The 15831-nt window shown below is 44.2% G+C and overlaps 1 protein-coding gene across 3 annotated transcripts in view; it reads left to right on the forward strand.

The window, feature by feature from the left end:
• Nucleotides 1-431: 431 nt before the first annotated feature.
• The window catches only part of RGS6 (regulator of G protein signaling 6), a 294263-nt gene continuing 278863 nt past the window's right edge, over nucleotides 432-15831 (forward strand). For 2 of the 3 annotated variants that reach the window (XM_029996800.2, XM_029996819.2), the window contains exons 1-2: nucleotides 432-731; nucleotides 14903-15007. In XM_029996800.2, the coding sequence (XP_029852660.1) occupies nucleotides 14924-15007 (84 nt within the window). In that variant the 5' untranslated portion in view covers nucleotides 432-731; nucleotides 14903-14923. Of the gene's footprint in view, nucleotides 732-1379; nucleotides 1788-14902; nucleotides 15008-15831 lie in introns of those variants that run through there. The other variant, XM_029996808.2, reaches the window with a different exon arrangement.

Genomic DNA, 15831 nt, shown 5'->3' on the forward strand with positions numbered 1-15831 from the left:
ACCCAGAGATAAGGCTTTCCCGGTTACAGAGGGAAGAATTTTGCCTACCGCTTTAACCACGCGGTCCAACACATAAGTAAGAGCGGGAGACAGATGTAAGGCCTGTCTTCCTCTCCTTGCCTTCCTTCAGCGCTGCGCCAAGTCGCCCAGAGGCAGCCGAGGTGGCGGGCTGTGGGGGGCCGAAGTTTCCCCGCGTCACCGGCAAAGGGCGACGGATGGGCTCAAAACCGGGGGGAAAGGGGCTTCCCTCGGCGCCGCTGCCGGGCGGGGGAGGTGTGCCCGGGCTGCCCGCAGCGGGCGCTGCTGCTGAGGCGGTGGGGCCGGGACCGTGACCGTGACCGGGGCCGGGGCCGGGGCCGGGGCCGTCACCGCCCCCGCGGCCCCGCCCGGGCCGCCGCCCCCGCCCGCCCGGCGCGGGCTCGGCCGAGGGTCGGGCGGCGGCGGCGCGGGGTCGGCCGAGGCGGGGGCGAGGGGCCGCGGTCTGCTCCGCGGCGCTCCGGCGGCGGCAGCAGCAGCAGCGTCGCCCTCGCCGCCTGCGCCGCCGTCCCCGCCGCAGCCTGAGGGGCGCTGAGGAGAGCGAGCGAGCGATTTTTGGAAGAGGCGCGGAGAAGAGCCCCGGGGAAAACCGCCGGCCCCGCCCGCAGGCTCACGCCATGGTGCGGGCCCCCCCCCGTCCCTGAGGAGAGGCGAAGCGGGGGGCGGCGGGGGACGGCGGCGGCGCGGTTGCTAAGGTAATGGGAGTGGGCTGCACGCAGGGCTGGGGCAGGGGCTGCTCTCGTCGCCGTTGTTTTCATCCTTCTCCGCCTTGGTTCGGCGGAGCGGTGGCCGCTCGGCTCTGCCCTCGCAGAGGGCTTCCCGCCCCGGTCCCGCCGCGGGTAGCGGAGCCCCGGCCCGGCGGGAAGGGGGCTGCCCGGGCGGCCCCGAGGGGGGAGTTTGCTCCGAGTTGGTAGTAGCGGACAGGTGCAAGGCGGTGCGTGTGTAACGTGTGTGTACGTCCTGGTCCGCGTAGCTGGGCGGGCAAGGGGGGAGGCTGCGCCCCTTCCCGCGTCGTGCGGGCCCCCCCGCTCCGCCCCGAGCGCACCGCGGCTGCGGGTCTCCCTCCCGCAGGGGCCCCGGGTCGCCGGCGGCGCCTCGGCTCTGCCCGGGCGGTGCCGGGGGTGCCCGCTCCCCTCGAGGCTCGGCTGGGGTTCGGGGGACGCGGCGTCCCAGCAGGTACCGGGGCAGCGCCCGGGGAGCCGGGGCTCGGTGGAGAGACACGGCGAGTTGTGGTGCCCCGAAACCGCAGAGCTTCTCGGGGGGAGGCCTCGGAGAAGGACGAGGGGGGGCAAGCGCTGGGGTACGGCTTGGAGGGGGAGCCGGTGCCCCGTGGGAAAACTGGGAAACTGTTTCGCTTCGGTAGTGTATGGCAATAATATACTTTCATCCGCCAACAAAGTGCGTTTGTATGAAGACAGATCGGTGTGTGTGAGAGTAAAGCTGCCAGGCACTCTCTTCCCAGAGCCTTAATCTCCTGTGACACTAAAAGCATCTTCCTAGTCACTAGCTGTGACGGCATAAATAGAGGAATAGGTTGCGGGGCCAGCAAGGAGCTTCAAGTATTTTTTTTCTGAGGAAGATGCAGATTTTTGTATAGATAACGGCACGCTGCCGCTGATACGGTGCAGACATAATAGCAGTCAGGGCTGCCGCTCCAAGAGGCTGACTACGCCCGTGGCTCTGATCTTGTTGTCCCGTCCACACCAGTGCCGCTCTCGCTGCCGGACCCGGCCCTTGCTGGGACAGCCTGGGTAAGTCGGGGCTTGCTTCAGCTGATCCGCGAGGGGCTTGCCAGATCGGTATCCCAATTGTAGCCTGTGTGCTACAGAGCAGCATGACACTTCCCAACACTTCCCTGAAATTAAAGATTATGGATGTGCATGATTGCTCTTGATTGTTTTCTATTTGCTAACTGCCAGCATGTAGGGATCAGAAAGCAGGAAAATTTGTCTTTGTTAAATAAAGATGTACTGTAAAACTTACCTTTGCGTTGGCACGTTACGCTGTATATTGGTGGCTTCCCACCCCAAAGCAAGCTACATTTCATTTGTGTTTGTGTGTTTCTGTGGGAAGTGCTTTGGGAGCTGTGAGTGTGAAAAGCGCTTTGTAAAGGTATAGCGTTATTTGTAATTGCTCACTGAAGAACATAGTGAAAAGAGGTTAACTGTAGTTCAAAGCTTTGGGGATTTAAGGCATTTGATATCATTGTAAATATTTTCCAGGGTCAATTTGGGTTTATTTTGAAGTGGAAGGTTGTGTATATTTGTTATCGTCCATTTCTTTCTTTTTTTTTTTTGATCACCAGATTTATCCTAATCTTGCAGATCGGAAGAACTAGCAATTGTTTCCTGTGCAGTTGTGATCCATAATACTTTCTCACCAGCTGACTGGGAACACTTTCACTGTACTTTCTTGTAAATCTGCTTTAAAAAGAGGTCAGATGTTGAAGAGCAGTTATTGACTTAGGGGTATATGGTTACAAGCACAGAATAATAGTGTTCATTGCTTGAATGTGTGTGTTAAATGCTGAAGAAACTGTTTAGACTCGGCCAATATTGACTCTTTTAGATGAGCTGTTCCTTTTTCTAATGACCTGACTGATAGAATAATTAATGGCAAACATTCCAATTTCTTCCCTAACTGGCTACGAGTGTGGTGGAGTTCAGATAGCCCTTATTTTTTCCATTTTGAACTGTAGTAGTGATCAGAAGGAGAAATAGTTATTTGCTGCGCATTTCATACTGAGGTTTATAGTAATAGATATTTGAAGATTGCTGTTCACCTACCTGACTGATTTTTCTGGTTTCTTCTTACGAACCTTCTCTTCTAAGAAAGGGCATAATAAGAAGCTGCATATAGTCATTGTCAACACTGCTTGCCTTAATTTCTCTCTGATGGTCCCTGGGATGCAGATTGTGCAGATACCTGCTTTAATCAATGACACCTAAAGATAAGAAGAAAAGGTGTGTCCTCTTAAAAGCAGCAATTACCTCCTTGCTAACCACTTACAGGGTGTTTCAGTATCTAGCATGTAATTCTGGTGGAGCACGCTGGCACGGCAGAGGTGAGCAGAGCACTGTTCATTCACGGGAGTAACTCCGCGTTGGTTAATGTTTCTGAGGCAGCTGGAGGAAAGCTGAGTGTATGGACTGGAAATGCTAGGATCTGTCGTCGTCCCTTCCAGCAGTCAAGAAGGGGAGAAAAGGAGAGAACAGTCCTGTCCCAGCAGACTGCAGCAAACTAGCAGATGGCAGGGAAAGAAAAGAAGCTGCTGTATGTGGAGTAGCAGGAAGACAAAATAGCTGCAGTGTGTCATCTTAACACGGTACGTTAGGATGCTATGTTAGTGTGTGGTGAAACTGCTGAATCTTGCAGTGCTGTGGCTTAGGCTTCCTGATGGAAATACAAAGGTGTTGCGGGACAATTGTTTTTCTTGCTGTCCTCAATAATAATATGAGTCTCCAGCTTTTCAAGAATGAGGGATAACTAACCTGGAGGCTCTGGCTGGAGATACCTTTGATATCTAAGTCAAACCCTGCCGCTGTAAAGTGGCAGCAGAATGAGGGCAAGCTGCTCTTCCCATGCCCAATGCTACAAGAGTGCAGTTTTGCCCTTACGGTTTGTTGTTGCCTTGTGTGTGCTCATCACCTAGAGCTTCAGTCACGTTTCTGCAAGCACACCTAGGCTCTCTGAAGGGGAGATTGTATGAACAAACAGGTCCACTTCACCGAGCAGCGCCAGACTGTTTCAGGGTACAAATATTGCCTGTAGTTATCAGAACTGAAATGATCCTTGTTCTTCGTGGGACTCTTCTCAGCTTCTTCATGACTGCATTATTATCTATGTCAATTCATACCACAGTATTATAAATACAAAGAAAACCTGGGTACAATAAGAATATTATGTTGATGATTTGGAAGGGTGTTTCTTCTTGTCAGTCTTTGAACTGCTGTCACCAATGTGGCGTAAGACAGCACTGTGCCGTCTGAAGTATCAAATGAGATGTAAAGAGAGATACCGTGGCCCTGTGTTATTACTGAAGGTGTAGTAGTACTTTTAACCCTGAATGCTTGTGGCTCTGTCTGCATATGAGAGAAAAGCTGACCAGAGCTGTGCTGGCCAAGCACATTTCGGAAACACTCAGGTGCCTGTAGGTGGTGATGGACACCACCTTGGGTTTTTGGAAGCATCTGGATGAGTCGGTCACTTGGTTCCTGTGGAGTTACACATCTGACTTCCTCAGGCTAGAGAATTCCTTGTTTGCATCTTTGGGGAGTTACGTATAGTTGAACATCTGTCTTCATATTCTGAAGTGAATTATTATATTCCTACATTTCTAACTTCTTTTTGCAAATTTCTGCCTCCATTCTTTCATCTCTTAACTTTCTGTGTAGCTACTGTGAAAGCACTGCTTGCGTTGTGGTGGTGGATTTATGAGGGTTTAGAGGTGGCTAGAGCGCACACAGTCTGAAGTACTTTGAAAAATTTGGCGTATCTTTATACCCTTGAAAAGGTAATAATAGATGTATCATGGAGAGTGCTAAACTGTGTTTGATTACAATTTTCCTTTAGTGATATAGTGACTTTGAAAGTTTTTAAAGGATGATATTAAAGTTAGTGAATCCACAGTGTTTTCTTAATCTATATAAATTTTACCATGAAAAGACTTTTCCATGATTTCAGTTACTGTTTCCAGCTGGAGTAATAGCATATTGTGGTGACTGGGGAATGAAATAATTTCTGATGTTGTGCTTTATCTATGAAGAGGAGCAAGAAAGAGGAGCTAATTTGTGTTTTCCTCATTGGTTGTCAAGCTCTAGAAAGATTGTGGAGTCAAGAGAGATTGCTGCTACCCACTTGTGTTGCGTCAGATCTCATACTATTTTTTAACATCTCTGTAGCTGGTGGCAAAGAATGTGGAGAGAGAGAAAGAGAGGTAGATTAAAATTTCAGTGAGCAATAAGGTTCTGACATTTTGGGGTCCCAGGAGCTCTGCATTGTCATGCTGGAAACAGCTCTCTTCCTAGACTCGGCAGTAGAGAATAAGGCACAGGTGCCGCACTTTGCCTACATGGGGGTGATGGGGACCATGAGGTAGTTAGGCAGTGAAGAGGAATTAGTGCTGTATTTTTGCCAGGAATCTTCAATTACACATTACAAATATCATCCCAGTGGAAAGGGACAATATTTCATCTTTTTCACTGTGCTTATAGAACCTGGCATCAGTGGTGACAGGTTCACAAGGTAGTTGAAAGCCCCTCAGATTGATTACTACAGAGCTACTATGTTATCGGGATGTGTGTTGAGCAAATGATAACTAATGGTTTGAAGGTCAGTGCTTATATGTTCAATTTATTGCTCTGACATCCATTATGTGAATGTGGGAAGTCACTTAATTTAATTGTGATTTAGTTTATCATTTGTAAAAGAAAATAATATTAGCCTCGGTCACAGATGAGCAACTAGTTTTAGATCATGCCTTCAGTAGTGTAATGACAGTCTGGCAGGCACATATTAGCTCAGTTAAAGGAACTGTCTTTATAGGAGTGTTACAGTATAACAATAGTAGTAGTAAAGTATATTAGTATTTGTAATGTACATAGCATGTATTGGTATTTGTATGTCCAGTTATGGCATTGTGGAGTTCAGGGTAGATGAACCGCTGCTGTGGGAGCTAGCTAATTCAGGAGCAGCTTAGATGCTTTTTATATTGCAGTTACTGAAGTGATTTGGACGAAAAGGCTGTGTGGTGTTGTGATAAACAGTAGGGCAGTGAAATCATAGCATATTGCATCATGTCCTTGAAGTACATGGGATGCAACCAGTTGTGTTCATTTGCACCAGGGGTATTGCATGGTGCCACATCTTCAAAAGCACCTGGGCTTTTGGGTAGCAGATTTCCCATTTTATTTGATTGCAGGGTACTTGGAATTTTCCATCCTCTTGAGAATGAACAACCAGCAAGAACTCTCAGCACTTTGGGGTGTTTTAAATGAGATTGTGCAGTCACTGATCAATGCAGGGGTGGATTGGTTGTTATATCAACTTGCATTAGACTACTTGAAGGGAGCTTTATTTTAGCAAGCTCTGTTTGGAACAGGGAGTTTAGGTGGAGAAGTTCTGAATTTGGAATCTAACAGGTACTGGGGCCTATTTTTTTTATTTTAATATTTTGATTTTCTTGTCAGCCTGTGTTAGAGCATCCATTAGTTTGTGCTTCTTCTCATTCAGTTTTCTCTGAATCAATTTTTCTCTGTTGTTTTCACCTTATTGGATATAGTATAAAATAGAAAATGCCGTCAATCCCCCAGAAGTAGCTTACTGTAGTTGCAATTAGTATTTTCTATAGTGTATAAAGTACAAGGCACTTTCAGAGATGGTGTATTTGATGGACCAACTTCATAGACAGGATGCTTTTAGCACACCTGAACTGATCCGAGGAAGATGATTTTTCAAAGAAGAATTTATACTGGAGAAGGGATTAGAAGTCTACCCTCAAGCTCTGTATTATCAGTGCAGTTACTCATTTTCCACAGGGAATGAATCTGGCCAATAAGTTGGCATTGTTGCAAAACAACAAAATACAGCTTCAGCTCTCTCCTTTGCAACTGCTCCTTGCAGACTGATAGCACTTTATAAATACTGCAGTAGTTTGGGATCACCAATTCAGATTAAGTTCAAAGTTGGGCTATATCTATCTCTTTGCATTTCTAAATTTGTATAGCACTGACTCTTGTTTCAGTTAAATATTCAGCATATATTTGCTGTTACATTCTCTGTAGCTATCCTTGGTAACGGCGTGTTGGCTCAGAGCCTTTCCAAAAGCCCTTGTGCTCACAGCAGTATTATTTTATTGGAAGGTAGACTGATTACGGGTGGATACTGCATTTTGTTCTGAATTCTTTGGAAGAAGGATAGATGTACTGGTGGCAGTTTCTTCCTGGGTATTACATCATTGTGGTCCATTAAAAGTAAATTTGGTATGCAAGTGCCCATTTTAACAATTGATTTCATAAAGGGAAAAATTTGCCTTGTTAATAAGCAATTCATGTGTCAATATTCTCTACCACCCATCCCCATTCCATTTTTCCTTTTGGTTGTCTTGCTCTCCTTGTTTATCTGTCAGATAATAGATTTAAAACTCTGAAAGTGGGAAAGGTCTTCCTTTTAAGTCGGCAATGCTTCCAGCACATCTTGGGTGGAAAGACCAGAAAACAGGTAGTGCGTATTTCTCTATTTAAAAAAAAAAAAAAAAAAAAGAGAGAGAGAATGCCTCTAATTAGGCATCAGGGAACTCAGGACCTAGTCAGTGTCAGATGCCAAGAAAGTTACTTTATCTTGTCTTCCACCCCTAGGTTTCCTGGATGTAACATCCATTTGCAGACAGTATTTTCAGCATTCTAAAATAGCTACAAATATCTGCGGATTTAGAAATCTATAGAATCAAAATGGGGTGTGGCTCCCTGGGGAAAGGGGAGGAAAGTAATCAACTTCCGTGGTTTATCAAGAAGCAGTCTGATCATCTGCCAGGTGGCTGAGACAGGTCACCCGTGGCTAACATGACTGGAACAACTGGAACTGTCCATCCTTGTTGTCATCTGTTATATAGTTATGTGACAGGGTTAGTGTTAACACAGTTGTCACAGATGGAGAGAAAATTGCTCAAGACCACAGAGAGCGCCCTTTTTGGGAGGTGGTACAAGGCCTTGGTGATCCCTGGTTAGCAATGTTCTACTTAGACCACCACACCATGAATATTTACTTGTTTTATTAAAGGACATATGTAATTGGGAACAGCAAGTGATTGGAGAGGAGTACCTACAGAAACCAGCTGCTCACGTTAGATTACACAGTGAGTTTAAACTTGTAGACTGTGTCTATCTGCAGGAAGCCAAGTGGGGTCATCCGTGCTGACTCTTGGGAGCAAGTGGTGATGGGGGAGAACTGTGTTCCCAGACCTATGTCCACATACTGGTTTGGAGATCTACAAAAGAGAACCTGGGAGCAAACTAGCAATTAAGCACTGTGGGTGATCAGGAGCCTAGAGCTTGCTCCTTGCCCTAGTACTGTGTGGAAGTGTAGAGATACCTGTAGGATATTTTGAGGCCAGTTTTTCACAGGAGGCACTTAATTACATGTATGGAAGGGGACTGCACCTTTAGGAAATGTCTGTAAGAGTAGCAGAACTTGGAAATCCCAGTGTTCATCAGCATCCCAGTTTCCCTAAAGAGAAGAAAAAGGGAGAGTCCCAGAATTGCGTCCTTTCTTCCTGCTCTGGGAGGGTGAGGCAAAAGAGTCTCTGCTGTTTCCATGCCTAGGTGTGCGCCCATCTTTCGTCCTGCTGGTTGCCGAGCGAGAGAAGTGTTGAGCTCCAGTAATTCGGCATGGGGCTCCCTGTGAGCTGGTACCTCAGAAAGAGGAGGAATGGGGTCGTTTAGAATCCATGAATTCTCCCAGTATAAACAAAACTGCTTTCTCACAAACAAAGAGGAATTAATTTGGCAAAAATTTGAACATTAAGTGCAGTTGCTGGAAGTGTTTATACTTTGTTCTTTAAAAAAGGCAACAGACTGAATATTGTTGATAGTACTGCAGTCCTCAGCACTTGCAAGGAGAGGCAGAAGGTCTGGGAAGATCTTCCACTGGGAAAGTATTTTCAGAGTAACTTCAGTTACAATTTGATGTCCAAAACAGTCATTGGAAGGATTTTTAGATGCTTTGGGAGCTGGACTTCACTGACCAAAAGCAGATTCCCTTTGCTGCTCCTCCATGCAGGGGAGCAGTGCCGTGGTATCCAGCGTGGTGCAAGGCCCTTCAGTCTGTCGGTGCCAACTGTGGTGCGGCTCCCTGCCTGGGGATGCGCAGCCCCTCTTTCACTAGCCCTTATGTCCTCCTCCTCTGGTTCAGGAGAGGAACACGGTCGCCGAGTCTTGTTCCGCTGAGTGCGGTGGTCAGCAGTGCCATGTGTAATACCAGCATTTCCCCCTCCTCACCAGTAAGGATACTGGAGGAGATGGTGGAGTTTTGGTCTCAGCTCCAGTCTTCCTGGGCGTTGCCTGATTCACGTGGATGTTGTGTCAGTTCCTCTTTGGAAGGTTATTTCACTAGTCGTACAGGTTTACTTCTGAAGGAAGAGTAGAGGTGAATTGTGCAGTGCTGTGACTGAGCTATACCTGTTAAAAGCAGAGTATAGTCCAAGTTGGATCTGGGGATGCTCTGGTTGATATATTCGCCTTGGTAAACGGGATGACTTCTACAATAACGCTGTATGTTGTCCTCTAGTATACACAGCTTGCTTGTCATGCCCAAGTCCTAGTTTAATGAAGTAATAGTTAACCAGGACAGGAACATGAAAGTAAGTTTCTTTCTTGCCAGAGCAATTCTGGAGAGACTTTTGTAATGGATATGAAACGTCAACTTAATATTAATGGGGACTAATTGAATTCAGAGTAACTGATTTTTTTTTTTTTTTTTTTCCCCATCTCTTCCCTCCTGTCACCTTAATAACATGATCTATTTGATCTAAATATTCTAGCAGACTAGGTAGGGATTTTTTCTATTAGGTAATTATCAGTTCAGCAAGGCGTGTGGTTATATGATTTCTCAGGCATGTGAGAAGTCATGTAGTCTAGATGTATTTCACTAATTAGAAAAAAATTAACTAGGTATTAATGACATGAAATTATATTTTACTCTATGATTGTGTGCTAAAGCTCTAAATCTCTCATGATTTGACATTAGCACTACATGTCAAGTATAAGCTGCCCTTGAAATATATTAATTACATAGCATCAAGGTAATTTCCACTTACTGTCACCTAAAATTGTATTTCAGCTGAGTGGGGCTGATAGATATCTACACAGGAATTCATGTAGTAGATCCTGTTTTCTGGGATTAAATTTTTGCATATTACAACAAACTATCTCATGTAATCTCAGATATGCAAGAAATGTTTTGCACTGTGAATTTTGCTTATTAAGTTGACAACTTATTTATTAAGATGCAGGGAAAGAGTTCAAATATGACCTTGTATTGGGTTGTTAAATCCAGGTGATATTTTCAAGAAATAGTTTGTTTTGCAGAATTTCTTCTAACTTTGTACTTCTTTCTTTCCCTATTACCTATAAAACCCAGAGTCTATAGGGACTCCTAGATTGGGGTAATTTCTATGAAGCTCATGGGGTTTTGTGCCTATAACAGTTTTCTTACAGCAGTCTAGTTTACAATAGTCTTTACTTACAGTAATCAAGGTATTTGAGAACACTGAGGATCTCATTGAATTTACCTGTACACAGAGATTAACTGCTTACAGTATTTATGGACAAAAATGTAAAGGTTATTGTCTTTGAAATTTTGTTATTAAACTTCTGTATCAAACTCTGAAGAGGTGAGCTGTGGAAAAAAAAATTGGTTTTCTTGAGTTTTGGAGCATTTTTTTAATTGGTTATTCCAGTTTGAAGGAGTTCACTGATCCTTTTGTAACGTACAGGAGCCATATCTCTTTGCAGCTTCTGGGTTTTGGGAGAGTTTGAGGAGCCTGATCAGATAAGAGAGAGATAAAACTCTTACCATGATTCAGTGCATTTTGTCAGCGGCTACCTATCTAGTCCAGTGTGGTTATATTTCTCAGGAAAAAGCAGAACTGTTCTATAATAAAAAATAAAATATAAAAAGGAAAAAAAAATCAACGAGAGGCAAATGCATCCTCTCTTTTTAGCATATTTTTGGGAGTATTTTTTTAAAGGCTTAATAGGCCATCTTATCTATAAACAAGAACTTGAAGACTGCTGATTTGCTCCTTGTGTGTGGCAGAGTGAGAGAACGGTTAGCGCAAATGGTTTCAATTTTTATCACTTTTACTGCTGAGGAGTCTGGATTACTGCAAGCATGGCTATTGTCAGAAAAACAGCTGTGGGAAAACAGCACCTTTTGAACCTGAAAGTTGGAATTTAGGGACCGTTTGGTTTTTGAAGATATGCGTTTGGATTTAGATTGCTGGTGCGTGAATGCAGGCTGGTATGAGTTAGCCACTGGTAAAGTAGTAAACTGCCTGTAGTAGTAAGGAGCTGACAGTACTCTTCAGGTAGTAACTGCTGGGGCTCTTAACTGGAAGCTGTGCATGAGTACTTTTAATTTTTTTAAAACCTAAATAAAATGTTTGTTTTCACCCTTCTCAGCCCTGTGTAGCTGAAATGTCTGTATAAGGCCGAGCTGGATTCTTTTCTGGCTGATGCATTGCAAACGTGCTTACAGAAAGGTTCAGAGAGCAGGCTCTGTGTTTAACCTGTGTAGTGACGTAGGGTTGACTTTCTGCTTGCATCTTGAGTAGACTGAGCTGGTAGTGAGAAACAAAATTGTGTAGAAAGAATACATTTCAACAGGATCCCTTGAAAAATTAGTCCTGCAATTCTTTCATGCCAGGCTATGGGGTTTTGTTGGTTTGTTTTTTAACAGAGGACTATGCAAGTCAGATGTGGACTTTCGCATACAATTATTTTAATTGAAGGGTTGCAAATGCAGCACCTTAACATAGTAGTAGGGTCAAAAACCTGTACTTTGAACGTGAGCAGTCTCACTCATATTTGCAGCAGGTAGCCTGCGTCGCTGGAGCCCTGTCTCTGGGCTCTCTGCCCTTCTCCCTGGTGGTCTGTCCCCCAGGCAGAGACAAAGCGGTGCTCCCTTGGGGCTGCGCCGATTTTGCTCCTCTGTCAGAGGTGTTGCTGCTATGTAGCCAGTGGTTTGTCTGTGTTTGTTGGGTGTTAAGTCAGTGCCACAATCCTCAGGCTAGTGAGAACGCCCTGTTTGTGAATTGGCTTGAAACCAGGCTTTAGCATGTCAGGAGTGCAGGGAAGCAGTCCTACGTCACTGGGTGCTGAGCTCCGCTCAAGTCCCATATGTTAAAAAGCACAGGTGTAATGGGATCCATGTGGACCCAGCATTGCCATGCTTTCACCTTGAAGAGCCAAGAGCATGCCCGTGTCGTATCACTCTTATTTTCTCTGTAGTGTTTTTTTGCGTCTAGAGTAAGAATACCATCTAAGAAAGGATTTTGTGTTTTTTTAAAAAAAAAGCAGTCTAAAAGAAAGAGAATAAACTTGGGCGATGGTCAGAGCCTTGACAATTCCTCAAGGGCCGTGGGGGACCCCTGGTCCAGGACCCCCACTAAGGATCATCCCTGCACCAGCAGTGCCCAGGCTGCTTCGAGGGGATGCCCGCACTTGCCTCTGCTCCGGGGCGCACCTCAGCGCTACCTTGTCACCTTGTCTCAAGCCTTGTCCCCTGCGACATCCATCCTGCTGTCACTCCTGCAAAGGTGGCCCTGCTCCTGCTGCTCCTGACTGAAACCCAGCAGGAGATGCTGGGCACCAGTCGGAAGCACTTTTGCAAATTTCTGTCTTCCAACAACAGGTTTGTTTGTATCGATTAACTTTTGTTGATCTTCAGAGGCAGTCGGTGGCTCCCTCGATGTCACAGTGAACAGCGTGACAGCCACGACTGCATATTGTGCAAGATGTATTTGTCTTGTTGCACCAGAGTAGATGAAAAGCTTCAAGATGTGCTATGGGGGAAAATCCTGAAGTATCAGAAAAGATCAAGTGAGCTGACAGTATAACAAGAACAACAGAATTTGTAAATGTGGACATTCAAAGTGAATAATGCAATGAGTGAAGCACAGCTAAGTAATGCTGCAGAAGGCTTTTGGATTAGAAATTGGAAATTTCTTCAAAGGAGCATTGCTCAATTAAAAGTTAATTGCAATTGTTTTTTTTTTTTTAAAGTATGCGTATGTAGTCTCAGATATAATGTAAGTGATGAATGTCTTTATTTACTGCAGGTGGAGCTGAAACTTGGGTGACTTGACATACACTTTCAATTCTGCTTTGTAATTGTCTTCAGAAAGATACGTAAAATCTCTAGCTAGTTCTTGCTCTATTCAATTGAGTGATGATACCTAGAGCCTAATTCTTCAGTGCCTCGAAATCATGACTAAAGTGCTGTGAAAATGCACATTAGTGTAAATCATTCGAAGTGCTATAATTTTAAAATGCTTTACACTTCACCATTTGTGCTATTTAATTTTTTTTACATCTAATAATTTTGCTTGGAGAATTTATTCCATTTCCATTTTAGCTCATGACCTGGCACAACAGTGCAGTGTTTGGGCTTCTAGGAAGACAAGAGAGTTTAATAGGAGTTAAAATACATTTATGTCCTTTAACTATAAAATAGTGTCTAAATTGGTCTGAACATGCCTTTGAAAGGTGATATGTATATTGTTTAATTTGAGTTAGAGCTGTATTACTGAGCTTCAAAATTGGGATGTGCATCTACAGATGCATTTGTGCCCACAGTCGTGTGTGTGCATGCATACTTTATAAAATAAAGAAATAAAGGAATCTGGATTGATGTAGATTATTTAACCTTGGTGTCTATTACCTCTTGCTTAAAGGGCTACCTCTTGCTTAAGGGGCTACCTCAGCTGCTTCTGGCTCCAGCGGAGGATGCCATGTTACAGCAATAGCTTTTTCACTACTGACTCAGGACAGAGCTGGGATATGGGCTGAGGTTGTCCAATTGTGGCACTTGTCCTTGGGACCTGGTAACTGCAGCTAGAATGGCTTGGGGCTGTGTTATACATATAATTGTATGCTATACATGTATATTATATGCTGGGCGACTTTGTTGCCTGTGGGAATGTGAAAAATGGGTAGAGAAAGGAATAGGAAAGTATCTCCTTCCTTAAATAAGGGAGACAGTTTAGTGGTGAACTGTGTTTTAGAAATGAATGTGTAGATTATGCATGTGTGAACATACTTAAACTTTTTTGTCTCAATTTTTAATAAAATATGTTGAGATGGGAAACTTCAGTACTTTCAATGTTAAAGAAATTGAGCTTGTCAAAGAGCTTTAATGCCAGCGTCTATAGAGGCAATGTTACTTCTTAGGCTAAGAAAGGTCACCACATGGCTCCACAGCAGCATTTAATTTAAGATGTAACTTGTCAAACCTGCTGGTAGAAGAAAAATTTAAAATGTAGCATTTGACTTAGAATTTAAAGTGCCTTCCTTGTACAGGGTGTCCCCCCCCCCCTTTTTTTTTTTTTTTTTTTTTTTTTTTAAACTAATGTTTTTGCCTCAAGCCTGGCACGATTTGGAGGAGATAAGGCAGCTCTTCTGTTCTTCTAGAAGATAGTTCAGGTTAAGGATTGTTATGCATGGTTGTTTGCCTGTGTCCTGCTGCCTCTTCCTGGCTGTATCATGAGAAGAGGTGAGGGAAGCTGCTCGCTCTGAGCTAGCAGCTATGCTTCCCCAGTTCCCAGCTGCTGCCCCGGGGTTGGGGAGAGCCGGAGGCAGCTCCGAGTGTCCGCAGGCGACAACCGGCAGTGTGCCTGACAGCCTGCTGCTGCACCTACCGATTCCAGTGGGGTTTCACTCTGTCTCATGGCAAGCTTTTTATCCTCCTTGGCTTTTTGTTTGAGCGTACCTCAGAAGCTCCTAGAAAAGTCTAAGCCGTTTGTGCTTTATAGCAAGGAAAGGAAGTGTGTGAAGTATTAATTGGTCTTTTATCAAATGGAGGCTTATGATAAAAGATCAGAACTGGGGGATAAATGTGTGTGTGTGTGATGACCCAAACCACAGCTGTATGTGACTCGGCGGCCCTCGCTCTTGGGGCATTGTGCTTTAGACAAATCAGTTCAAAGCATTTAACTGTCTGACACAGTGTGATAAAATCCTGCACTGGGTGAAGTCTGGAGCATGGTTCCCTCTGTATCATCCTCATCTGTCTGCCGTGTAGGTAATCGCGTGTCCTTGCCGTGCTCCCCTGCAGCCTGGAGTGATGCTGACTTTTGCTCCTGTCCTTGCAGTCTGAACGACGAGAGGCAAACATGGCCCAAGCGCCCGCTGATCCAAGTAATGTGGAAACCGCTGACCCAGAGGAGAGTTCTCCAAATATGATAGTCTACAGAAAGGTAAGGACTTGGGGCTGTTCGCAGAAGTCTCTTCTTATGTGGTTGGCTTGTAAAAGGATCCCGTGCCCCTTTTGAAGTAAAAGATATGTTTCAGGCTGCTTGGATGCATAGCTGAAATAGTTTTCAAGAAAGCAGGTATTTAAAACTATAGCATTTGAGAGCTTGGAAGACTTACTCTGTTCAGTGGAAGCATTTAAGCTTGTTGTTATAAAATATTTGATGACAAATAACTTGAAACTTGTAACTTCTTTTGAATAGTTGTGATGTGACTTTAGCAAATTGTTCAAGTTTACTAAGTAGCTAAAATAATTGTACATACCTTCCAAGTTTTATCACACTAAGCATAAAGCAGCTGGCATACAACAATCTTCTAGTACATTTTTTTCTATTTTCATATTGTGTTTTTTGTTGCATAATTTACAGTTTGATTCTTTGCAGATAGTTATTGCTTCCCATTGCATTGCTTAGATTAAAAAAGAGAAACCTCTCAAGTGCTACTGAAAAACGAATTAGACAAAGGTAAAATAACAGCAATGTGTGATGTCGAAGAACATTCTTTCACCATGATAAAATGTACTATTCTGAAGTACTTTGGAGGTAGTATAATAGATGAAGGAAAGCAATCTATTGACCCGTTTGCTAAGGCATTGTTTTACTCTGGGGCAGGTGTATCTGTTATCTATGAAACTGAGTCTTTTTGTAATTTAATGAAATCATGTAAATACATTTTATTTAGCCTGCAAAATATTTCTTATGTAGCATGCGAAAGTGCTGTATGGTTCTGACAAAACTAAAATTTCTTGCATGGCTCAAATAAGCTGCCA

The sequence above is a fragment of the Aquila chrysaetos genome, chromosome 2 (assembly GCF_900496995.4).
Source record: "Aquila chrysaetos chrysaetos chromosome 2, bAquChr1.4, whole genome shotgun sequence".
NCBI lineage: Eukaryota > Metazoa > Chordata > Aves > Accipitriformes > Accipitridae > Aquila > Aquila chrysaetos.